We start from the raw sequence: 24,999 nt of genomic DNA, 5'->3' as shown, positions 1-24,999 counted from the left end.
GGCGGCCATTGCAGGAGCGGGCGGGCTCGGTCGGGACGGGGAAGACGGTGCTGGTGGGGCTGCGGCGGCCGGGAACGATGCCGGGACCGCTGGGGCTCCCGGGCCGCGGCGTGCGGGGGGAAGACGCTCGGGCCGCGCCCCGCCGGCGGCGGAGCAGTGATGGGCCCGGAGAGCGGGCTCCGCCCCGCCGCCCGGCCCGCCCCTCTCCCGGCGTCCCCCGGCGGCGGCCATGGCGGACGGCGGCGGGAGCGGGCGGGGGCCGTCGTGCCCCGGGGCGGCCGCGGTGCTGCGGCGCTGGGAGCAGCTGTGGCGGCGGGCGGCGGTGACGGCGCCGTGGGCTCGTGGGCTTCTAGCCGTGGCCGCCGGGCTCGGCCTCTTCTACGTGGTGCTGCGGGTGCCGCTGCGGCTCCGGGACGGCCTGGCGGCCGGTGAGAGGCGGCGGGCCGCGCCGGGGGGCTGAGGGCTCGCCGCGGGGCTGAGGGCTGTTCCGGCGGCCAGGCCGGGCTCCTGTGAGGGCTGCGGGGCCGCCGGTGCGGGACGGGACGGGACGGCCTACCCGGCAGCCGCCTGCGGGCCGGCCCCGCGCCCCGAGCCTCCCGCAGCGGCGCCCCGAGCGCACCCGCCCGGCCCCGGGGCTCTCCTTGTGCCGCCGGGTCCGGGGCCGCGCCGTGAGGGCGCCGGGGCGTCTGGAAGCGTCCGAGGCGGCCTCGTGGTGCGGCCCCGGCGGATCCCGGCCGTGCCGCGGCCCCGCGCCCTGGCCCTTAGTGCCCGGCCGGGTGTCACCGCTCCCCGCCCCGGGGGGTCTCGTCAGGCTCCCCCCTGAGTTTTGCGGTGGGGGGGGGGGGGGGTCGAGCTCGCCGTCACCCCCAGGCCCGGCCCGGCTCCCTCCCGGCCCGGCGGGTGGCAAAGCTGGTGTGCGGTTTGGGTACAACCACGGCCAGAGCAGCACTAGCGAGCTGCCTCCCCTGCCCTGTGCACAGAGACCAGGAGGGAGAGGTCTGTGGAGAATGTGTGTTCTTAACACTGAATAGAAACGTGTTGAAACAGTCCGTTCCCCTTTCAGATTAACATGAAATAATCCATTGAATTGGCTTGTTGCTGCCCACCAGCCATGAGGTGGTTGAAACCATAGACTCCTTTGTCCAAGAATTTAACACTGCCTTGTTTAGAACGGGTCTAACCTAACGCACTGTCTGTTGGTTACACAGGGAAAATAATATACGGAGAGGATTCTCTAATAAACTAACGTTATCTGTAAAATTACGGGGGCTACATTGTATTATGTATTTGCATAATGTTTCATTTTACATTTTTAATAAAAAGCTACTTGTGTTTTTCAGTTCTGTTTGTTAAGTCTTTGGTTTTGTTTCTCTTAACAGCGACTGTGTTCTTAGGCACTTTGACTCCAAAATTCTACTTTGCCCTTACAGTGACCTCGTCTTTTATATCTGGACTGATATTTGTAAGTAGTCCACTTTTCTTTTTTTAAACAACCTTAGCACCTCTAGGATGCTTTCCTTGGGGGTAAATGGAACTGGCTTTTTTTTTATCAGACTCTAGAGGGTGCCTTTGGACTAGGAAGGGACTTGTTATTTAGTAGCTTTTCTGGCGTGTTATACATACTCTCTTGATATATGTGTTGTACTTTGGGGTGAGTCTAGGGAAAATAACTTGTATCTGTTTTAGAAACTCAGGCTTGTTATAAGGAAGTACATGTCCACCTGTATATATACATGAAAATGCAAAATACCTGTGCAGACTCTGCAGACCCCCCTGTGTAAAGAAAACAGTGAGATTTTCATTGTTCTTTTAAACTAGGTGGTTAAGAGTTTAACTTCCCACAGTAATTTTTTGGGGGGTTTTTATGCATAGGTCATCATGTAACTACCTTAATGACTTTGGTGTGAAAATGAGCCAATAATTCAGCTCATCTTCAGACGACAGTGAGCACAGACATGGCTGACTGCGCGAAATGAACGGGGCACACTTGCACAGTCAGTTCTGCTAGAGCAGCTCTTTCTGCCGTGGTGGTCATTGGACCCTGATGCAGACCATGGTACTATATTCAAATTTTTGGATTAATCTTTATTTTCAGTATTAAAAGCTAAAGGAAATATCAGTTAAACCTATTTAGCAGAATGTGCACAGTCTATTTCATATGGGATTTTTTTGTAGCCAGTATTAAAAAAAAGGTCTTATTTATGTGGCAGAAACAACTCGTTTGCTGTCAGTAATGTTGCTTGGGTTTTGACTGAAGGATTTGAGGAAGGTCACATAAGGAGATGGTTTCTGCTTGTGATAGGCCTTTTAAGTAGGTTTGCTCTTAAGAGAGAAAAGTGGTTATTGGTCAGCCGCTATTTATAGTGATGTGTCTTAACAAAGAACACAGTTTCTCTAGATGCCACTTCTGTGTGCGTGCTAGTGAAAATGCGCAGGTAAGTTGGTGCAGGGCTGACAGTACGGCATAGTGCTTAAGGACTGTGATACACGGGTGTTCTTAATGGCTTCAGAGAGAGCGCGAGTAATACTTTTGACCCAAAATTTCTGGTAAGGGAACTTGGTTGCTGTTAATTCAACCTTTCCTCTTCTCTTCCTTCTCTGACTGGCAGAACATGTCAATTTAACGGTCCATTTTGTGCTTTATTCTTTTAGATTATTTTTGTGAAATGAAAAAACTACACCTGTCTCTGAGTTCTTGCCTCCATGCACGGTGTCCGTACAAAGGCACTTTCTGAAAGGGTTTAGAAGTTACCCTAATGATTTGGGGAGGGAGGAACATACGTTTGACTAAAATTTTACTGTTTTATTTCACTCTCTTTCATGTTATGTGGGTGATCCTGTATGACCAGACAGGCCAAAACAGATAATCAGTGTTAATTTGTATGTGGACAAGTTGCATCTATGGTCATTTGCAAGGGGGTGTCCTGGCTGGGAACGACTAGCTCTTTGTTTCTGATGTTTATGTTGGAAGGGTGTTGCCTAAGGAAAATTCTGGTGCTTTTTTCTCTTGTGACAGGTGTTTGAGTGGTGGTACTTCCAAAAATACGGCACATCTTTCATTGAGCAGTTTTCTGTGAGTCATTTGAGGCCCCTCATCGGTGGCGTAGAAAATAGCCCTCCAACACCAGCAGCATTCTCAGCTGGAGAGAATGAGACGAGCAGGCAGAATATGCCAGGTGATTGTTACTGTTTCTCTGTGGTTTTCCCTAAGCTTCAAGGCGGCTGGTTCACATGGACTGGCTTTTTAATGACTTAGACTCTAGTGTTTGTAGTAACTGGAGAAAGGCCTACATCTTACAATGTGCTTTTCTAATAGTGTAAAGATAAAGTAAGTAATAATGTATCTTTGATCTAAAACATACATTACTGAAAACATCTTTTAGAAAATATATTGCACGTTTAGCTAAAACTGTTTCAGTAACATTAGATACGTGCTGTTCGGAACACGTGCAAGATAAACGTTGGATGAGTGTAAGTGGCAGTGTTTAATCTTTCCACCATGTGCCTTTGTACCCCAGCAAAGTTGGGGAGCAAAAATATTGATGGGATAGCAGAAGTTGAGGGAGAAGATGATTGTATGATTGTGCTCAGGTTGTGTAACAATAAAATTAAAGCAGCTTTTGAAAGTAAAACTGCATTTGCATTACTGCATTTTAAAGTCAAGGTAGTATTTCCTGTGCTCTTAATTCCAAAAGTACTTTTTTTTTTTTCAGAGTGCAAAGTGTGGCGAAATCCTCTCAATCTTTTCAGAGGGGCAGAGTATAGCAGGTATTAATTATCTTACTTTCCACTGCATATTTTTAAAATTAATCAGGGGCATACACATGACTTCTTTGCAGAGCTTGCACTAGTAGTATCAGGAGACAGCCGAGACGTGCAAGATTAGAGGGGTGATTGCCAATCCTGTGTTTAAAAGGCACCTATTCAAGCTTTGGCAGTTTCAGTGTTAAGAATACAAATACTACTGTAACATCATCAGGTTTTTTGTGAGTAGGGTAGGAGAAAAACTTTATTCAGAGGTTGAAACAGTGTTTCTGAATCTAAATTCTCTTTTATTCCACTGATATGGCTGTATTGTAAGTTTCCTTGTGTTATTTCATAGGAAAAGCTGCTTCCTTGGAAGCCAGTTGTTCAGAACTTTAGGATCAAGAAGACTTTTCTCCCCCTCTGCAGGAAGCCTTCTAGCAACCTGAACAGATTATGGAACAATAGTAATTGAAAATTTGTTAGTAGCTCCAGTCTTTTTTTAATAAAAATTTTCAGCACTAGCTTCAGTTGTTAGGCACATCCCATATCCCCCTTGGTATCAGCATTACTATTCCTAGGAGTGAATCTTACTGAAATTTCTTCCATTAAAGATACATGTGGGTGACTGGGAAGGAGCCTCTTACATACTATGACATGAATTTGTCTGCTCAAGATCATCAAAACTTTTTCACATGTGATACAGATGCCCTTCGGCCGTCAGATACAGGTACCAATGTCACGTGCATAAGGTATATAACTTTACGCTCTCCAACAGTGGGTATTTTTAATGTACTTCAAGGTAGCACAAGCTATCGTGTCAAATATTGTGTGAAATGATGGCCTTTCTCAACTATTAAGAAGGTTTATTAGACGTATTTAGTGAAAAGATGGGTCTTTACCTTGTGCTTTCTCTACTGACTTTAATGTTGTCAGGATCCTGACATGCTTTAAGATCTCACACTTTTCAGATAATTAACAACATGATACTGAAAACCTGGATTGTGTTCCCAACAGCCAAAGATGTGGTCTTGTTTAGACCTCAGTAATGAATAGTGCAGTCTCCAGAATTTCTTCCTTGTGTTCCACATGTTTAGTGCAGAAAATGTCCTCTACCTGGTTATTGTCAGACTGGGTGCGAACTATGGCCAATTTGTCAAGTTCCGGAAGTGTTACTTGTCAGCTGGCTGTGACGTGCTTGATATGAGCGATGTGTTTTTGTTTCACAAATGGAGTGTATTGTCTCGCTTACTAAGCCAAGACTAATATTTTGTTTCCAAAAGAAAACTCAAACATTTTTCCACTTATTCTTGCTGGACAGCAGAAGGTTTTGTTCCAAAAGAAACATGTATAGATTCTTCAGTTTTCTTATCGTACTTGAGATAGGCCAGATACGTAACTCCATGAACATAAGGTTTTGGAGTTTTCAGAACTGTTACTTGCTCTGAAAGCTAGTAGCTCTGCGCAGAAAATAGTAGCTCCAAGTATGTTGTTTTTCTTTTGCTGAAGTTGGTTTGCAGTTTGGGATTTCCATTTTTTCCTAATGGAAGCGTAGTGGGGAGGGGTTTAGAGTCATTGCCATGAACTTTTGTTTGCTCCTTACCTGACCGTAATTTTGAATTCAAGTCATGATTCAAATGACCCTTTTGAATAGGTAGATTTCACCCTTTTTGTTTCCTAGAACAGTTTCTAATAAGGCGAGAAATTATTATTGTATATCTTGAATTGGCTTTGCCATGTTATGCCATTCAAATGCGCTTTGTAAATGTAAAAATAAATTGTTTAACCCTTTATGATCTGGTATTTGTCTAAATACGTAAGTATGAATGTGCACTCCTTTCTTTTAAAGTTCTGTTTGAAAGCTTAAATTTAAATTCTGTGCAGGTCCATGCAAGGGCCTGTGTTTAACAGTTGCTCCTGCCAAGCTTTCAGCAAGTCTTTGGAAATGTTTCCAAAAATCTGTAGCAATTTAGAAATTGTACATCTGCCTGGTTATGTAAGCTGCCTTTGCTGCTCGGTGTAGGAGTTCTTAAATGGTCAGTGAATAATCTTCCCGGTGGTGTTGCTTTCTTAAAGCAAATTTGGGGCGTAATGAGAAGTTGCAAGATTCTGCTGCTTGTGGTAGAAATTCATGCTGGAATTAAGTCACTTGTTTACTCTTCCCTCTGACAATTATGTAGCAAACAGGAATTGGCGAAATGGAGGTGAATGCTAAGGTAGAGCTGGGGCGTACGCAGCCAGCGTTGCCTCCGTTGGCTCCCGAGTGTTTCACCGGTGTCTGTCCCTCACCAGCCTTTCAATGTTTTTGCCACAGTTATGCAGAAAGCATGGCGAGAGAGAAACCCTCAAGCCCGGATTAAAGCAGCATATCAAGCTCTAGAGTTGAACAATGAGTAAGTTTATACTATAAGTTGCTGTATTTCTAGTGTGAAAGATTAAGTGGAGTGATGCTGAGCGCACTGTTTCTTGTTCTAATAATTTACTTTTAGCAGAGTTCTGAATAGCTTAAGGGGGACTTCTGTGACTATGAGAATTGCACATGGGGCTGTCTGTGCACTGAAGTACTGAACTGTTCTATAGAAAAATAGCTTTTGTTCTCCCTTTTTCTTGGGAAAGACTACTTTTTTTAAATCTTAGTAGCAATAACAAATGAGAAATCTTATTCGGATGTGGAACAGTCTAAATTGAATATCAATTTTCAAATACTCTTACAACACAAACCAAATAATTTAACGCACTTCTGTGATCCATTTTGTTATGTACTCTCGTTTTTATATAAAATGTCTACCTCCTGCTTTCAAGGTATCAAACCAACCCAAACACACAAAAAAAACCCTCTCCAGACAATTACCAGAGCTTTTTTAGTATTTCAAGGAAAATAACCTGACTTGCTGTTACATTTCTTTCTTTTGTTCTTTTTCCAAATGTGTTTTTTTTCTGTGACATGGAAAAGGTTTCTGTTTTCCTGACACCATTTGAACTCAAGTCAATATTTTGGTACTGTAAAATTGTCAATGCTTAGATATTAAACATAAGTGAAAACTGCCCATTCCTAATGCTTTCAACACTTACTCAAAAAATACTAAACTTTGTCCCACAGAATAATTAGTGGGTTTTTCCTTATTACAGTTGTGCCACTGCGTATGTCCTCCTGGCTGAGGAAGAAGCGACAACTATTGTAGATGCTGAGAAGTACTTCAAGCAGGCTCTGAAAGCAGGAGAAATGATTTACAGAAAGTCTCAGAACTGCCATTCCCAAAGTCCCCAGCACGAAGCACAGCTGAGTAAGCGCTTTTGAATCACATAAACTCTTGGGTTTGTGAGAGCAGAAATGTAAAACTGAAGTTATGAGTAGTGATTCTGGTTTGAGTCCCAATTCAGTGAGGCAGTTCCTACTATCTCAGCTATGCTTATGCGTGGCGTGCTGTGAGATCTTTGTAGTACCCAGATGAAGCCCAGGAAGCGGCAGTCACGCTGTGCGTTCGTCGTGGGTTGTCTTGCTGAGGCTCGGTACGTTATTGTTGAGGAAAGTCGGGTGGGTGGAGCAGACGGATGGAGCAATTAGTGTGTGTCAGCAGCACCTTCCTTTGTTCCACCCAACATTTGAGAAACAAACTTTATTTTGTCACTTAACCTAGTTAAGAGTTACTGGCACTGGTCTAGATGGGCCTTGGTTGGGGCAGCAGTAGTAATTATTTTATGCTTTTACATGCTGTTAGGAAAAGGTTGTGGGGGTTTTGGTGCTTTTGTTTTTTTTGAGAGAGAAGGAGAGGTAAGGACTGAAACAGACTAATTTTTTTTTTATCTTGTAATCAGGAAGAGACACCAATGTATTGGTATATGTGAAAAGGAGACTGGCTATGTGTGCAAGAAAACTCGGAAGAATACGAGAAGCAGTAAAAATGATGAGAGATGTAAGTAAAAGTTAAAAAAAGGGACCAACTGTTGTTTTCAGTCACATTGTCCAGATTGATGGTTTAAAGATCCTTTCTAGGCATCATAATGAGTCTACGTGAATTATTTTCCAATAAGATTTGCCCATCATGATTCATCATATTTTTGTTTGTCTTTTTGGTTCTTACACATAGGTTTTAAATTTCTATATTATATAATGTCGTATGTTCACGGTTCTGTTGTCATTTGCTTCATGCCTGACTCCGCGACTACCTTGTCAAAATAGCCAACTTCAGACTTCATCATAATTTTTCTTTCACTTGCCCAAGGTGTATCATAAGTTCTTTTTTCATAGGAAAATATTACTGACCAAACCAACTCAGTGTGGGAGTTGGGCAAATTGGGGCTGAGAGGCTGTTGAATGAACCTCAGTATACTTATTTTCCAGGAGGTGAATATAGGAAAAAGGTAAGGTAGAAATGATGCCGTTCTTCTCATGCTGCTTATGTGCCAGTTTCTAACGCTGAAAGAACAAACCATTGGAAAAAGCTTGAATTGTTGTACTGTTTTCTATTAACGATTACAGGGATTCGCATGCAGTTCTGTATGTGCTTAGTTTATTTCTCTTTTCTGATTTGCAGTTGATGAAAGAGTTTCCACTTCTCAGCATGCTGAATATTCATGAAAACCTCCTGGAGGCACTACTGGAGTTACAGGCCTATGCAGATGTCCAGGCAGTTTTAGCGAAGTATGACGGTAAGTGATGCCTATTGGGAAATATTGGTGTTTTCATATAAGAGTATAGGCGAGGTGTGCCTGTCCAAAAGCAGATGCCTACCCATGATCTCAGCTAGTTGGCTACGTTCCCTTCGTCAGCAGCAAATAGGTGCTTCCGGGGTGCAAGGCAACTTTTTTCTTTTGAATGATGAGGGCAAATTTAGGCAAGCTAAACTGCATACAAATTACTTTTATGTTTTTAAGGTACTTCTGATCTGTAAAGAAATCTTGGAGGTCACTTTGCTTCAATTCAAGGATTGCTCTAATTTTTTAGCATCTTCAACATCCCTAGTTGTGCCTAAATTCATAACCCTTTTTCAGTCAGCACGTATCCCCCTAAGTAATTGATGTAAGTAAGCTGGAAAACGTAGTTTTCCATTCTGTCACCTTCCAGGCTTGACCTCATGATTCTGTAATGGTGAGTTGCTCGCCAGAGATAGCAACATGCAAGCATGCTGCTTGTCAGAGATTAGTGGTACGCAAGTGTTGGCCTATTAAATGGCTGTAGTTTGCTTTCACTTTCCCTCTCAGCTAATACGTTTCAGGTGTTGTGCAAGTCTAGATAAAGGTTAATAAAACATATACTTACTTTCTTATTGTCCTCAGAGTTTTGCCACCTAGATAATGCCCACATCATTAGTGTACAAAGTGCTGCTGTCAAAGCTGTCCCTTAAATCATCTTCAGAATGGAGGGACATAGAAGCAGTATTTTGTGGCAATCGTTCCCTGCCCTTGAGAAGTCGGTATGTTCTCTCTTGTGTCTGTTCTTTATTGCTTCAGGGAATTGGAAGTATGGTATTCTTGCCCAAACCCCGTGCCCCTCGTGCATGGCCGCCCTAGCAGCCTGCTCCTGTTACTTGACAATCCATGTTCTTCTGTGTGGGTTCTTATTAATTTAGCAAAACCATTTGCTCTTTTCCTGGTGCTTCTCTATGTTAACACCGGGAATTGCAACGCTTTCTTGAGAAAGGATTGCTGATTTTTTTTCTGACCATCTGGAAAAATGAGTATGAGCTTCAAACTCTCTGTAGCGCCCCTGTGTTTTGCTTGACACGACAGCCAGACTTCTAGTAAGTGATGGACAAGCCCGGGATGGGATTTACAAAAAAAGCAAGAGCCATCTGACTATACACAACATGGTACTTGGGAATTAGACCCCAGACTTTGTCTGCTTTTAAAGTAAACTTGTACTGTGGAGTGCTAACCTTCTAATCTGTAATTGTCAGCTCAAACCTGGCTTCAAATGTTCTACAAAACCTACAACTAATAGAATTTTTCCCCATGGAACTGCAAAAGAGTGGAAATTGCATTTCATTAAGATTTGTCTACCTGTCTGTAATGTAATTTTCTTGGTCAGCGTCTAGTCAGTCTCTCTTTCAGTATTATGTAAAACTCTGTGTTAATGAACAGTTGCAACATTAGGTAAAGATTAGAAGCTTATTTTAAACCTTTGTGGATTAATATAGGAAAAATACATTGTTCTTAAGCGTGTGTTTATACATGCATTCCTCTTTGAATTCAGTTTCAGTGTCTTGGTATGTTCAGAAATAAAAATCACTCTCTGCCACCTAACTGCAACTCCCAGGTTTTTAATCTGAGACTGGTGACCAGACAGAAGGCTCTGAAAAGAAATTAGAAGTTTCTAATCACGGCTGAAATGTTCCAGATGCTGCATTCATTGTCTGACCAAGTAAAATTCTTCAAGCTCAAAGGATGTGGGTTTAAAATGTTTGTCTTGTCTTTGAATCGTACAGCTTAATTATTTTATTTCACCATAGATATCAGCCTTCCAAAATCGGCAGCAATATGTTACACAGCAGCCCTGCTAAAAGCCAGAGCCGTTTCAGAAAGGTAAGGAAGCTTTTTTCACTGTTTGTGAAAACAGTGGTTTGTTGCTTATCTTGGGTTATGCTGTGAAATATAAACTAAAAAGGTCTAAATCCAATATGTAGCAGTTACATGTCTAAGAGTAAGTTAAGCGTATTTATATAGACGTGTGTGTGTAGTTATAGGTAACTTGAAGTTTCTTTTAAGCATCCATACAATTAATACAGGTGAAGATGTATGCACACGTGGTCTTGTATAAATTTTGTTTTCAGTGTGGCGCTTGTGATGTCTGGCAGCTCTTTGTTTTGAGGATTGGGTGTGGGATATTTGAGTAGTTCATGTGGCATTTCGCTTTCGTTCTGGTCTATTTGCACAGCTGATTCTAGCTTTACCTCCGAGTAGGTGACGTAACAATCTTATGAAAGACTGAGCGCTCAATTACCTTACGTGATTGACATGAAGTTTCAAAAAGTTAAACATAACTTTCTCACATGGGCATGGATGACAGTCAAGATACCTAAATTAACATGAACATTCGTCTCCTAGAAGGGTTTGTTTATCTTCCTTGATAAATCAGGCAATTTTTAATGAACTCTAAGCTTACAATGCAAATAAACACCTGGTTAGCGTTTATTATCTGCTTGTGTTCAGCATGGGGTTCTCCCTTCAGGTTCTCCCCGGAAACTGCTTCCAAGAGAGGGCTCAGTACAGCAGAAATTAATGCTGTGGAAGCAATTCACAGGGCTGTGGAATTTAACCCTCATGTTCCAAAGGTAAGAGCAGTTTATTTCCTGTTGGACCACTTTTTATTGTCTTCTGAAAGAAGTGGTGTTTATTTTATCATCTTGTTATTTGAGCCTTTCTAGTCCCATGTTTTCTTGAAGGTGGTTGTAACTCCAGCTGTGGAGTTGTTAAACACACTAGTATTTGCATTGTAAATGTTTGGTGGTGAGAATTAGTTGTTTGCAATAGGTGATGTTCAAACTGGGCTTTTTACAAAAAATTTTCACTCAATTTTCTAACTCATTGGAAAATCCAGCAATGTATTCATAAAGGCCCTTTGTTGGGTAAGGATAAGCACTAATAAATATGAATTTAGATATTCAAAATCCCTGAAGCCAAAATAAGTTATCCAAACAGTAACCACTTGCGTAGTATTTCAAAATACTTTTTTCTGCTGTACATCCAAGCGTGGCTTCAGAACTCGGGTTATTGAAGGATCTAGTGTCACTTATTTTCTTCATCCACATGTAAACAAGATGAAGAGTCAGTATTGCTGCAGGCTGTAATTCAATGTCTGGCACTATTTGAAGTGGCCTAGATACGGATTCCACTGGGCATTGGGTGAAAATAAAATCTTAAGTTGCTTTTTACTGTACCAGTATTGTAATGTGTTCGGTTTGAAACCTTGAGTGCAGAAGGTTGGCTTAGTCCTGGGCCTAATCCTCTGCAAATGATCATGGAGTCCGAATGACTGTTGCTGTGAAGGCTCGAATTATCCAGCTGCTCTCTTCTGTCTGCCTGTCCAATCTAATAGAATGTGCACTGAGAAAGCTAATTGCTGGGAGAAATTGCTCCTGCTTGCATGACTGATCAAGAGCGTAGCAAGTTCATTTCAGACAGTCTCAGACAGACTTTTCTTTAGCCTCTGCCTTTAGGGGAAGAAGATTATAACGCATTATCATTACCTAGAAGTTCTTTTATTTTGTATATCCTTCAGTTGTTTCAGGAGCCTCACGTACCTTTTTAAAGAAGCTAGGTATCCTTTCAAACAGGCTGTTCCATAGCTCTGTATGTTCCATAGTTCTACAGACAATCACAGAAACTGATTCCAGGTTTCAGTAATTTGATCTTCTTTTCTAATTGTATACCTATCCAGTCGTCTTCATGATTTTTTTAATTACAGTATTGCCTCGAAACACCAATTTATTAGATGGCAAGGCAGAATATTACTGGTGCTGGCTCCCAAGAGCTCTGAAATATTCGTAGTCAAAGCAAAGAAGCGAAGTAACTTGCCCAGTGTGTTACCGTGGACTAGTGGGGAAGAAAGTCTGGTTTTTGAATTTGCAGTCTGTTCTGTCCCATGGACTGAAAAAAAATAAAGAGTATGTAAAGTAGAAATCCCTTTGTTCTCGCATCTGATGAAAGTGGTTGTCTTCGCACATAACATCATTTTGCATAAGGAAAATAAAATTATGTTTGTTCCTCTTTGTTCCGATTTATGCTTTTACAAGGACGGGTTTTGTTTGGAAAGTTAGGAAGACATTTTACAGCGCTAGAAAACTGGTGCTCTTAAGTCATTTCAAGCCCGAGGTCTGTAACTACATTTTGTTAATGTGTGAAACCATCTTTTCCAATCAGCTTCTGAACATCTTATTTTTACTGTGTAGAAAGACTTTCGGAAATCTGCAAAACCCAAGGTATTTTCAGTACCGATACCTTCCCTGTCTTATGGTTAAATATGTACATGAAAACCACCAGACTCTAGAATTTTTCTGTTTAGGTGGTAGCATGGGTGCAGAGACAGCCGAAGCGTGGAGGTCAGCGTTGGCATGTTGCGGCAATACTTGCAGTGGGGCTTCCTCATCGTTACCGCATCGATATTCCCTTGTTCTCTGCACAGTTAGTACAATGGAAAAGTGGGCACTGCGGAGAGCACGAGGAGTCAGGTCAGGAGTCAGATATTTGAGACCATTTTCCCACAGCAGCCCTGTGTGAGTGATCCTTTACTGTGCTAAAAAAAAAAAAAATTTAAAAAAATTGAAGAGGATTAGAGGGGATTAGCAAGAATATTACCCTCTGGAGTGTAGGCCCAAGGCACTAAGAGAAGAACCTAGCCAGGCAGTAAATGTGCTTTATTTGGCCGGGGCACAACCCCTTCTACATTCCTTCAAGAATCTGAATGGGAAAAGTTAAGTCCTCAAACTGGATTAGTAAATAATCTCATAGTTTGTGGCATCTGCTGAAATAAATCGGCGAGTTAGCTGCATTCTTACACTTTGGGAGACAGTCAAAGGAATTGCCAGCTACATTGATCAAAGATGTGGATTAACTTTGGCTGTTATTGAATGAGACACTATACGCTAGGAGAGAACAACTCACAGGTAAATACTAGAGCTGAAACTGTCATTTCATTTGTGTAAAAATGGCTCATCTGTTTTTAAAAGCTAAGTTCAAATGAATACCTGTGTTTTTGACTGTACCATCAGAAAACAAAATTGCATGCCCTGTGTTTCAAGGGAAATGGAAAACAATGAATCCTGGTGTTCTTTGACCCTTCTGTGCATCAGATGCTCTGCTGATGTAGGGAGAAGGCTGAAACTGAAAAAATCTGAAATCAGAGATACTTTGTAGTAGGCAGCAAAACCACATTATAACAAGATTTTCCTGGGTTTGGTTTATTATTCTTCCTTTGGTTAGCATACTGACACTTTCTGGTTTGCTACTCATTCTTGAGAGCTAGCAAGTACTTAGCCTCCTACACTGAAACTTTCAGTGATCAAATGACAAGCAAAAAAACATTGGGGTTTTTTATTAGCCTGAACAAGTAGCCCATTGGTATTGTACCTGTGGCATTATACTTCCTGTATATTCCACAAGAATGTGTTTTTATTTTGCCTTACTGAAGAAGCATTTTTTTTCCTGATGTTTTGTGTGTGAAAACCCCAGTTTCTCTCACACGCAGATGTGTGCTTTGCCGCTTTTCACTTCCCGTGCGAGTGCGGGCTGTATGCGTTGTGTCAGGAGGTCGAAGCTGGCCCCTGTGTGATGTGCTCGGTTGTGCCTCAAATGATCCTTTATGTTTCACAATTAAAGATTTTGGAATATTTCATGTAACCACGTGTGCTTTCTATTTTTATTTCAGTATTTACTAGAAATGAAAAGCTTAGTGCTACCTCCAGAGCATATTCTGAAACGAGGGGACAGTGAGGCAGTAGCATATGCTTTTTTTCACCTCCAGCACTGGAAGAGGATAGAAGGGGCTCTAAATCTGCTACACTGTACGTGGGAAGGCAGTAAGTATCTCTCCTTGTTTTATGTTTTTCTGTACAGCAGACTAATCTCTCTGCCTTTATTCACCTCGAACATGATTGGTTCTCTTTGTGAGAAGCTGGTCACTTGGTTTAGATACAGATCTAATGTCCCTCACTCTTTTTTCAGCATTTAGGATGATTCCATACCCATTAGAGAAAGGTCATCTTTTCTATCCCTATCCGAGTTGCACAGAAACAGCAGACAGAGAACTGCTGCCAAGTAAGTGGTTTCTAAGCAGTAATGATAATAAAACATACGCTAAGGACATGTTCAGTTTGTGGTATTCTGTATTTACCTTACTGTGATTTTTTTAGTTTGAGCTTCCTGTGAAGGGGATTCAGCTATTTGTTGATGTCCCTCCCAAACGATCCCGAAGCACTTGACGTGTGTGGTAAATGTTAGCTTGATTCTATAATAACCTAAGTCCCGAGATGAAGTCTGTGTGTGGTACGTTCAGACTAAGTTTGGCCAACTTTGAGAACAACAAAATGGACCAGTTCTTTAAATTACTTCTAAAAGAAGTCACGGATTTGACTACTGGTTTAGAGGAGCTGTTTCCTTTTAACAAGGAATAAACGCTTGGGTCCAGTCCTGCATTGAGGTATCTAGCAGAACCTGTCTGTGACCTAACAGAGAATCCTTGGTTAATCTGTAGCTTCACAGAATGTGTGTTGCTTTCTGTCATTAATTCATTGGTACGTATTTGTCTGCTGGATGGTGTGCCTCCTGGAACTCTTTATCCATCTAGGTATTTTTATGGATTTATACTAACACTTGACACTGAAAAGTAAGGCTTCTCCAGCTGCCCGTTAATTCAAGATTACTTTATGCAATTATGAGCCTACATGGTTTTTCCTTTAGGTGAAACAAATAAAGTAAAGCAATGCTCCTGCGCTCATAATATTTAGGAAAATAACATTAATTTATAGAATTGGACTGTTAATTGTACATGTTAATGGAATTCCTTTGAGGGTGAACTTCTACATCATGAAAAAATACAAGTCCCTTGGGACTGGAAAGGGCTACTGCAAAAGCACCAGCAGACCCACTGAGACCACAGCTGTGGAAAGGAAAACTACACATGCGTGTTTCTATTTAAAAAGCCTGAAGTTATATTTAAAATGTGTAATTTAAATTTGCCCCCAGACTGCTTTAAATTACTCATTTCTCACTTATGCAGGATATTGCACAAGGAATTCCTCGGTTAGCGACTAACCCTAAATTGTGGACTTCCCAGCATAATTAAACACCAACACATGCAGATATTTCAACACGATCACTCACGCATTCCTGTTATGTTTTATATTTAAAACTACCCATAAATAAAATAATCTTAACACTTTTATTGCAGTACTTCCTTGAGAAATCTTGACACTTTTTTTTAAATTTATCTGTTTAAAATAGTGTTGACCAAATTAAGTGTTCCAAAATCCTGTCTTGGTCTGACTAGTAACAATTCTTAAATGGCTGTGAATGTATAGAATTATCTTTAGTTGTCCTTACCTATTTCGGATTTGATTTTTAGTTTCCCAGTGTAGGGAGAAACTGGTGCAAAAAGAATCCTTCCTGGTTTTTTAACACTTTCCTAGCTTATCTTAGGACCTTTCCTAAATTACATTGCTCCATGTTTTAATCAGGTGACTATATATACAGTATAAGAGCATAACAGTGTTCCGTAGTAGACAAGTGGTTTCCTTGGTCGCTCAGTAAAGAGCGTGTTAACTGTCGTGCTGTATCACGGGCTGGCTGCACGTTAGGGTGAGCTGATAACCTCTGGGATAACACTAAACACCCCTGATGGGCGTTAGACATGGAACTGCAAATGTTCTACTTACCTCTGCTCCAAATTCATATACTTAAAAGGAAAACAAAACCCAAGCACTTTGCTGTTAATGAGTCACAATGGCACAAGCCGCTTTTGCTGGGCTTGCTTTTGTAGTGGCAGCTTTCATGTGCCAGCGTTCAGAAACAGTAACTGGGAGGGTAGAGTGTCATCTTCCTCCCTCAGACTTCAGTTTAAAAATGAATACAGTTGTATTGTTTTACAAAAAGGCTTACTTTTGAGGCTTTAGTAAGATTTTAAGAACAGCTTGTCAAGAAGTGTGCAGCCCGTTCAGAAATCCTTATGTCTATAGAAGCTATTTTTTTCTTCATTTACAAACGCTTTAAAATCACTGGATGAAAATCAGAGCTGCAGGTATTCAGAGCCAGTAAGTAATTGCCAATTCACCAAACAGGTCCTCAGCTAGTAACCAGTTGTAGTGTTCTGAGTGCTGAAAGCTCCATAAGCCAGCCCTTAGCCTGTCTAATCACCTTCTTTTGATTTTGTTACCATAGATTGGAAATTGCAAGGAGCTGCTATGTACAGAATTTATAACCTAGTCCTGGTACTGTTTTCTTTGAGGTCTGCTCTGTCAGCTGCTTGGAAAAAATTTACCGTAGCTTACCAGCCAGAACTCTTTGAAAAGTATTAAGGAGCTACCTTGCACATGATGGTTGTTTTGTACCTGCGGAACTTCTTATAGGATGGGGAAATGTGATGTTCCCTTCAGGTAACAGGATTAATGCTTCAGAGGGTTGAAAACACCTGAATGGTTCAAACTGGTCTAGATAATTTTGACAGCTTGAGAATTTTACAGTACTTCCCTCTCCTGTTAAAAGCGTAGATTCTAAAAACTAAGCCTGATTAAATGCTTAAAAAATAAAGCCCATGCAGTGAAAAAGAAGATAGGGAAGAGCAAGATGTGTAACCACTCTTAATAATGAAGACAGGCAGTTAATGTAGGGGAAAAATTTTTGAGAAGTTTAAGTACTGGGACCTAAAGTGCTGCCAATAGTCTTGAGCCCACATTTACTCCTTCTGGAAGACTAGAACTCAGCCACAAGACTGTATAGTAATTCAGAAAACTGTCCTCGATTATCAAATGTCAACATTCTTCATTTTTCCTTTCAGCATTTCACGAAATCTCTGTGTACCCACAGAAGGAACTTCCCTTTTTCATCCATTTCACAGCAGGCCTATGTTCCTTCTCGGCAATGCTTGCCCTCCTCACGCACCAGTTCCCTGAGCTGATGGTCATTTTTACTAAAGCTGTAAGTATTTTCTCTGTCGTGGGGCTTATTTAGGTAACTTGTGGGGTCTTTGGGAGTTTTGAGTCCATGGTGAAGTAGGCTCTAGTCAGTCTCATGTTTGTGGGGCATGAATTCTTTTATCTCTTTTTGTAAGAATCTATTTAGTGACAAATACGTGTTGAAATCTGGGCAAAATGTCTATTTTGACAAGAAGGTGAACTGTTACTCTAATATAACATGGCTTTAGTTTGCACTCTTATGGTGAGACAGCAGCATTTCAGCACCAGAGAAATGTTGTCACAGCACTGTGTTAATTAAGAATGGATTTTATTCTCATAAAAGTGGAAGACTGCAGTGTGAGAGCCTCAAAAAATAAATTTGTTGACTGGAGGTTTTGAGAAGTGAGTAAAAGGCAGGCTGGGCTGCAGGAAAAACAGGCCTCTTGCTGAGCGTTGGAAACTAGTAGCATGATGTGAATGGAGCGGGCGAGAAGAGAGGTAAAGTAGCTGTTAACGTCCAAGCCGGGTTCAGAAGTTAGTTAGCTGTCACATACCTTTTGGGAACTAGACCAATGGTTTTATATCTCATCTGGTTCCAGTTACTGACTGGAGAATGTGCTCAGTGACCACAGTTCTGTCATTTGAGTACCTGTTGAAGGATAGAAATTGGACTTGACAAGGGCAAACAGGCTCTTAGCTAGGCACGTTTCTAATCTGTGCTGCTTTAAATACATCTAAATGTCTGCTGTTGAGCCATTTGTTCTTACGGGTGCCTTCTGTGCCCATCTCCTTTCTCCTTCTCTGCCCTGCTGTTTTTAGGGTTTCTTGCGTATCTTTTAATAACGCTGCTGGCTGTAACCTTGACATCTTTCCCTGGATGCTGAAAGCTGTGCTGTCTTACTTTGACAGCGGGAAGAGCTGCACAGGCAGCTTCCCCTCCCCACTTCTCAAACCAAGCCACGCAGTATATTTGGCCTCTGAACTGTGGATCTCATGCAGTAGAGCAGAGTGGCAAATAAAGAGCTCTGAACTCTCAATGACTAATTTATTCTAGCTTTGCTAGTTAAAATAGAGGGTGAAAGGCATTACGCTTTCTTGCTGTTTTAATGCAGCAGGTAATGTTTTGTTCCTAAAAGCGTTGGCTTTGCTAGCGATTCTAGTCTACAGCATCCAAGTCATGCAGGTCTGAGAGTGGGGCCTCATTTCCACACAGTTCTGTTGTCCAACTACATTTTCCAATATAAAGATCATGCCAGTGACAAATTTCAGTGCTGCTCATAATTGGCTGGGCTCATAGTAACTAGGGTCTAACTATCTGCTTGGTTAATTCTGTAAGGGCTGCATTAGCAAAGTTGTGTGATTTCCAAAGAGATACAAGGTCAAATGTTATGCTAACAAAGAATTGCTTGGTGAAGTTCTCTCTGCTGGGTTTCTTGAACCAAAATAAGACTTTGTATGAGTTAGTTGGCTTTGCATAATGGCATTTTGAATGTCAAGTGACATGTCCAAATGTGGGGAAAAAAACTCCCAGGGTTTGGTCATTTATAGCAGTGTGTTTGTTTCGCATGTTTTCTATAGAAGAGGATGGACAGTGTCTGCTCAACTGTAAAGATGATCAAGAAGCATGCATATTGCCTCGTCATTCCAGCAGCCAAGTCACAGCGGTGACAGGCACAGGCAAAGGGGTTCTTGCCACTCGCTGTGCTAGCATCATACTGGCAAAATGGAAACTGTGTACTGAGATAGAGAGACAAGAAGTGAATTCTGTATTAATCTCGTGAGATTGACAGTTGAGAAGGAAATACCATCTTCCAGTATTCTGCTATTTTAGATAGAATTAATGTTAAGTCCCAATCGTACTCTAATGATTAATATTATTCCTTTAGTAATTATTGTACTCTTGATCCCATTCCTGATGTTTTCAGAAGCATTCAGAAAACTTGTAAGAAACAATGATATTCAATTTCAGGCTAACACTTCTGATTTTATTCATAGATTGCTTTATTTTAACTATAGATAATGCTGTATTGGCTGCTAACACTGTATAAAGCATTATCTCTTGTCTTGGAGGTGGGTGGGGGCAGTAGCAACTAGTTGAGCTTTCATACTAAAAATTGAAGTTTACCTTCTCTTTAATGACACCTGCCTCTCCATGCAAAAATACTGTAATAAACCAATTATTATTTGCTGTATCTAGTGTTATATCTGCAGGTAATTCTAGTGCTTTAAGTTTTCTAAATGAAATATTTTTCCTGTGTATCTCATTATTTCAAGCATTTTTTCACGATACTGTGTTTTAATTTATTACATATAGAAATCTGAGATAATAAAGTTGTAGATGGTAGATACCCGGAACGCTTTGGCCTCAGTGAAAAAGCGATACAAACGGTCTTTCCAACAAATTGTTGAATTGTTGCATTTCCAACAAATCTAGAACAGTTTTAGGAGCGACAATTGGAAAGTATTGTGTATATGGAATTTTTCAGCATAAGTCTCTAAGTGACTTAAATATGGCTACTTAGATTACATTTCGGTTGCTTATTAGTCAAACTGTTGTTTCCAGCAATTGAACCTACAGCGAGCTGCATGCCTCTAAAGGGTTTTAAGAAGTTGAATACCTTTCTATTGACTTGAAAAGTCAGAGTTTACATATTTTCATGTGTTAGTGCTTGAGTTTGTTTCCTCCATAATAAATCACAGGGTAAACTTTGGCAAATTGCTAAAAATATTCCAAGTGGCCAAAAATCACAACGAAGCATTTACTAGTTCCAATGTATACAGTGTAATAGGCCATCAGCAGAGACTTGAGCGCTGGCACCGGCGGCGAGCTGGCTCCCTCTGGGACGGCAGGCAGTCCTGCCTCCGCGCTCCCTGGCCCGCGGACCAGGCGCCAGAGGGATTTGCGTTGTCTTCCACAGGTGGAAGGGTTTGCAGGCTCTAGGGGCTGGTGCTGGCAGAAGTGCTTAGCATTTATGGATCCAGTTAGAGCCAGCTGTGGCTTATTAGTTCTCTTAAGCTTGGACTTTCGGTATTCTTTGACTAAGGAAGGATGTACCATGTGAGTCAGTGTGGGTGAGCACAGTGGAATAGGCGGTGGTGGGCAGCTCCCTGTGACCTGCGGCACGAGTGCAAGTGCTCTCAGTGGGTAAGAGCTCAGCCTTGCTGTTGGCTTCAGCTAGATTTCTGATCTCTTGGAGAATCGCTCTGTCTTGATCATCAGAGACAGCTCTGTTTCCTAAGCAGCTGCTGGTCAGAGCTTGTTCAGTAAGTGACAGAAGGGGTGACAATCTAGACCGTTCACTGAGCAAGCTAAAAAATATTGTTACATAAAACAACTCTTGTAACTGCAGACAAAAGGGTCTGATTATTTTTTCCGTTCAGTATGAATTTTTATTTTTTAATAGTTACACAGGTGGAGGACTGGGGAGCAACGTATCATCATGCAAAAGTGATGTCGCACCATTCCTTCTGTCACATCTTAAAAAGATACCAAGAAGTCTGCCTTCAGGAAAACTAGAGACGCAGAGTCACAGCAGGCACTGTAAATAGTTTTCTCAGAAGTTCTTGAAAACAACCAACATGCTTACCTCCAAAGCAATTCAGTCCCATTTTTAAAGTCCAAACCTTATGCTACTGGAATAGATGAGTATTAGTTAATATTAAAGTATTGATAAAACATTGCAGTGTTCCTGCTGAATCCCACTGAAAACAACTTCCTTATTCAGGGAATTGGACAAAATCCTAAGACAGTCCATGTTCCAAAGTGTTTTGATAGGGATTGCTTGATATTTTCCCAACAAAGAAAGAAGTCATGGGACTAAAATTAAAAATTGGCTAATTTTTAAGATTGCAAGATTAGGAGAAAACATTTCTCATCCTGGTTGTTCTGTAGCTCCCCATTAGAGGATTCCTTGCCATTTTGCTGATAGCAGCCATCCAGAGACAGAAAATAGGACTAAACAGAGCCCTGTCTGGCAAGTCCTGCTTTCTGTGACACTCTGCTTTACTTTCTGAACAAATCCCCCTACCACTTTCCCCAAAGCTCATTAAGTGAGACTGGAGAATTAACTTTTTAGCCAGCTGCTGAACTTTTCATATTTATAAACACTTGAGTCTTTTGCTTATCTAAGAGAAAATGTGTATAGTTTGGAGATGTGCACTTCCCTGCCAATGTGTAATGAGTGGTTCTACACTTTATAGAAAAAAAAGCCTGAAGTTTCCTGTCACAGCTGAGGGTCGATGCCAAGGGCAAAGGTTTCTTGCCTTGCTAATCTACATCTTAACTCATGCACTTAATGTGAAGGTGCCACACGCAAACAGGCAGGGAAGAAGCTAGCTGCAATGAAAAGCTCCTGCACTGCTGTGAATGTTATGTTTTAAAAGCCTTTTTAATGTAATATTTGAGGTTATGATATAAGCCAGGAGGGCCAAGGTAAAACCCTCAAAGTAAATGAGTCCTGTCATTGCTGCCTCATGAAAAGAGGGTTTGTACGAGGATAACACGAGTCCCAGTGGAATACTTGGGGGGTGGGTTGAGAAGGTACAGGGGAGTTTGCACCGTTTGTTTTAGCCTAATCTTTATTTCTGGAACTGTTTAGATGGCATCTAGAATATGGATCCTGTCTGGAAGCATGGGCTGGTCTTGGCAGATTGTCTGTTCAGTTTTCACGTTTGAGTTGAGAAAATTTGCTACCCTCCTCCCCAGGCTGTTCAACACTGAAGGCGCAGTGCTCAGAGCAGCTGGAAGAGTTGTAGCACAGAGAAACGCCGTCCTAACCCATCCTGCTTCTGCCTAGGTGCTGCGAGTCCTGTGGCCTGTGAGTGCTCCCAGCGTTCTGGCCTCCAGCTGAGTCAGCCGTGCCGAGGGCGCAGCGGGTAGGTGGACAAGGCTGGAGCCGTGGCTTCCCAGAGGGTGTTTTCTTCTTTTGTGTGTCTTGGCTAATATTTAAAGATTACTGCAAGCCTGTTTCATGGTGTCAGCATTGGGGGGATCACAGCTCCGTTGCCTTGGGGGAAAGACACAGGCTGGTTTTTTTTGTTCACACCTTGAGCCTGTAAAAGGACATTGGTTTTGAAATTGAACTAATTTTTTGTTGTTGTGTTCTGTTTCTTCCAGTGCTTTGGGAATCTTCTTTCACCCGTCAGCTTCGTTATGGAAAACATTGAGGTCCTCCTGCTGTCCAGTCCCTGGCGTCAGCCGACTCCTGTGAGACCGGAGTGTGCTTTCCATGATGGTTCGAGTTTGTTACTCTCACGAACGTCACTGGCTGGTTAGCTGACCCCTAGGCATGGGGGGCAAGGAAGAAAGCTGTGCTATTCAAACTGGTATCTTTAACAGGCTTCCATGTTGGTAATGGTGCTTACCGTATGAATTTCTTCTTTGGGCTTAGTCTGTAATCATCCAAGAAAATAGTTTTTGTTGAGCAATACCTTATTGCTCTCTTAATCACTTGTACAACTGGAAGCTAATACTTCCTCTGTAAGAAAGGAGAGGACACAAACTAAGCAGATGATTGGAGTATTGACACTTTCTTCTCAGCTGCAGATGCACCAGATAATTGGCTTAGGTTTAATTTTAAAAGCCTTTTCAAAATATTTGTTAACAGCAAGGTATGGTTCTGCTTTCTTTATTAAAAGATTGCTTCTTAACACATTGAATTTGTTCACTTCTTAAGCGTCTGTTTAAAACAGATTATAATGTGCAAACAAAGATTTGTTTCTTCCGTATCCTGTAAGCTTGCATTGCACAAGGAAATTGTGGTATAAACTCCTCTATTTCACGTTGTTACTTAAATTTAAATTGTGCGTCTTTTGTCTTTCAAACTGCTTTGCCTTGAAGAACAGGATGGTTTCTGAAACTGCCAAAAGTGTGATATCTGCATGGGAGTCTTTTTGGGAGACCTGAACTTTCAAGTGTTAGTCCAAAGTACTGTCACTGTTGATGCCAAGACTTGAAGAGAACTGTCGAGCACTCTTCAAGGGAATTGCTCCATATACAGACCAGCCACAAGGGTTTGTTTACTGCGAAGGTGGAAAGATGGCTGTGGCAGCCAAGTGGTTTGAGGTAACTGGTGTGACCTCCATTTCCCCTCTGCCCTGTTAGAGAAAATGTCTACTTTTTCACATTCGGGTCCGCTGCTCGGTATTGAGGAAGCGGAGTCACATTAGCCAAGGCTTCTTAAAAGTGGAAATGATAAAAATAGCACAGGCTTGGGGATAAAGGCTAATTCTGAGCACATGAGAAGTTGTCCATCATGTTACATTTTACAGATACATGTATAGTTACCCATAATAACTAGGGAGATTTTACATGTTTAATCTTCACAGATCTTTGTGAAGGACTGATGTAAGCTGTGATGTTGGTGGCTGCTTTCAAAGGTGGTGTAAATTATTCTAGTTTCTGAATCCTGATGGAAGAAGCTTGCTGTAGTCTATTCTGTTCTCTGAAATAATACCTAAATCAATCAATTACACGTCAATTTGACTTATAATCTGTCTTGATGCAGAAGACTGATTCTCCCCACCTGCCAAATCCTTCTTTACCTTGTAAACAAAGTACTATGAAGTGGACAGTCACCTATGCATCTCTTGTAGCGTAGCTTAATTGTAACTCTGGCTGAGAGGAAACACACGTGTGTAGGTAGAAATGCCGTCGTTACTCTCCGCTGTATATTTCTATTGACTGGGCTTTGATCCAAGTTAAATACTTGAATTCATTGAGGAGTCAAGAGGGGAGCCTTACAGAAAGGTACTACCAAATTTTTATTGAGTTGCCTAACTACTAGTAGGTAATTTTCTCAACTTTCCAGTTGAATGTGTGCCATTGGGGCTGATTCTCACTGTGGAATCATTGTGGTGATTAATAGATACGCTGTGTTCATGTAATTTCACTTCTCGGTCCGCAGGGGCCCATAAGGTAACCAACCTAATGCTTTTTAAAGTTGAACATTTTCCAGCATTTGTGTGGGGTTATAAATGAAGCACTGCCTCCCATGTATCATCCCAAGAGCTGCTTTCTTTCACTGTCCTCCCCTGACATAACAGTAACAGAAAGGGGATGGGCTTATGCTGAAAGAAAAGCTGGCAACAGGCTGTGTAATGAAAATCTTCCTGTCTCTAGAAGTGCCAGTAATTCTTGAGGAAGGAGGAGCACTCTCTGTGACTCCTAGCAGGGTTGTTCATGCTTTATAGGAACATTGACTTGTCACTCAGGAGCAGGACTTGCCACCTGATCCGTACCAGAGTGTCAGTCCACACGCAGTGAAGTCGCGTGCCTGTGTGTGGGTGTACGCGCAATTACCGCTCAGGACAGATACGCATCGATTGTTGCCCTTTCCCTGAACCACGCGCTAGGGCGACCTCGTGGCCATTGGGACGGCAAAAGCCTTTCCACGGGCTGTATGTGACATTTAGGAGACTTCTCAAATGTTCATTTCTTTCAGAGTACCCAGTGAAAGTCAAGGAACCTGAAAATCAGCGTTTATTTGTATAGCTGATGCCGATACCTGTATTTGTAAAACGGGGTAATTACAGTCCCTGATTTGTTCAGGGAGCATTTGAGCTTGGGGTGGGTTTGGTTTGTTGGGTTTTTTTGTTGCTCGCAGTGTCTCACCATGTCGTGACAGGTTAGTTTTTGATCAGAATGCCCAGG

The 24,999-nt window shown here is 41.8% G+C and overlaps 1 protein-coding gene across 4 annotated transcripts; it reads left to right on the top strand.

Moving 5' to 3' along the window:
* The first annotated feature begins 3 nt into the window (after positions 1 to 3).
* ST7L (suppression of tumorigenicity 7 like) lies at positions 4 to 22,997 on the top strand. 4 transcript variants are annotated; one of them, XM_064471928.1, is made up of 16 exons: positions 4 to 428; positions 1,380 to 1,462; positions 3,017 to 3,176; positions 3,714 to 3,768; positions 4,359 to 4,474; positions 6,059 to 6,137; positions 6,874 to 7,028; positions 7,561 to 7,658; positions 8,280 to 8,394; positions 10,194 to 10,266; positions 10,913 to 11,015; positions 14,108 to 14,258; positions 14,404 to 14,496; positions 17,291 to 17,370; positions 22,145 to 22,223; positions 22,465 to 22,636. In XM_064471928.1, the coding sequence occupies exons 1-15, from the start codon at positions 230 to 232 to the stop codon at positions 22,196 to 22,198; spliced, it is 1,614 nt and encodes a 537-aa protein (XP_064327998.1). In that variant the 5' UTR covers positions 4 to 229; the 3' UTR covers positions 22,199 to 22,223; positions 22,465 to 22,636. The 4 variants fall into 4 exon arrangements, with proteins under 4 accessions (XP_064327998.1, XP_064328000.1, XP_064328001.1 ...); XM_064471927.1 differs by having other exon boundaries at positions 7 to 428; positions 17,231 to 17,370; XM_064471931.1 differs by lacking the exon at positions 22,145 to 22,223 and having other exon boundaries at positions 6 to 428; positions 17,231 to 17,370; positions 22,465 to 22,997.
* Positions 22,998 to 24,999: the final 2,002 nt, after the last annotated feature.

Source organism: Phalacrocorax carbo, chromosome 23, assembly GCF_963921805.1.
Source record: "Phalacrocorax carbo chromosome 23, bPhaCar2.1, whole genome shotgun sequence".
In the NCBI taxonomy this organism is placed as follows: domain Eukaryota; kingdom Metazoa; phylum Chordata; class Aves; order Suliformes; family Phalacrocoracidae; genus Phalacrocorax; species Phalacrocorax carbo.
Note: the sequence above shows the minus strand (reverse complement) of the source record. Positions and strands in the feature narration are given on the sequence as shown.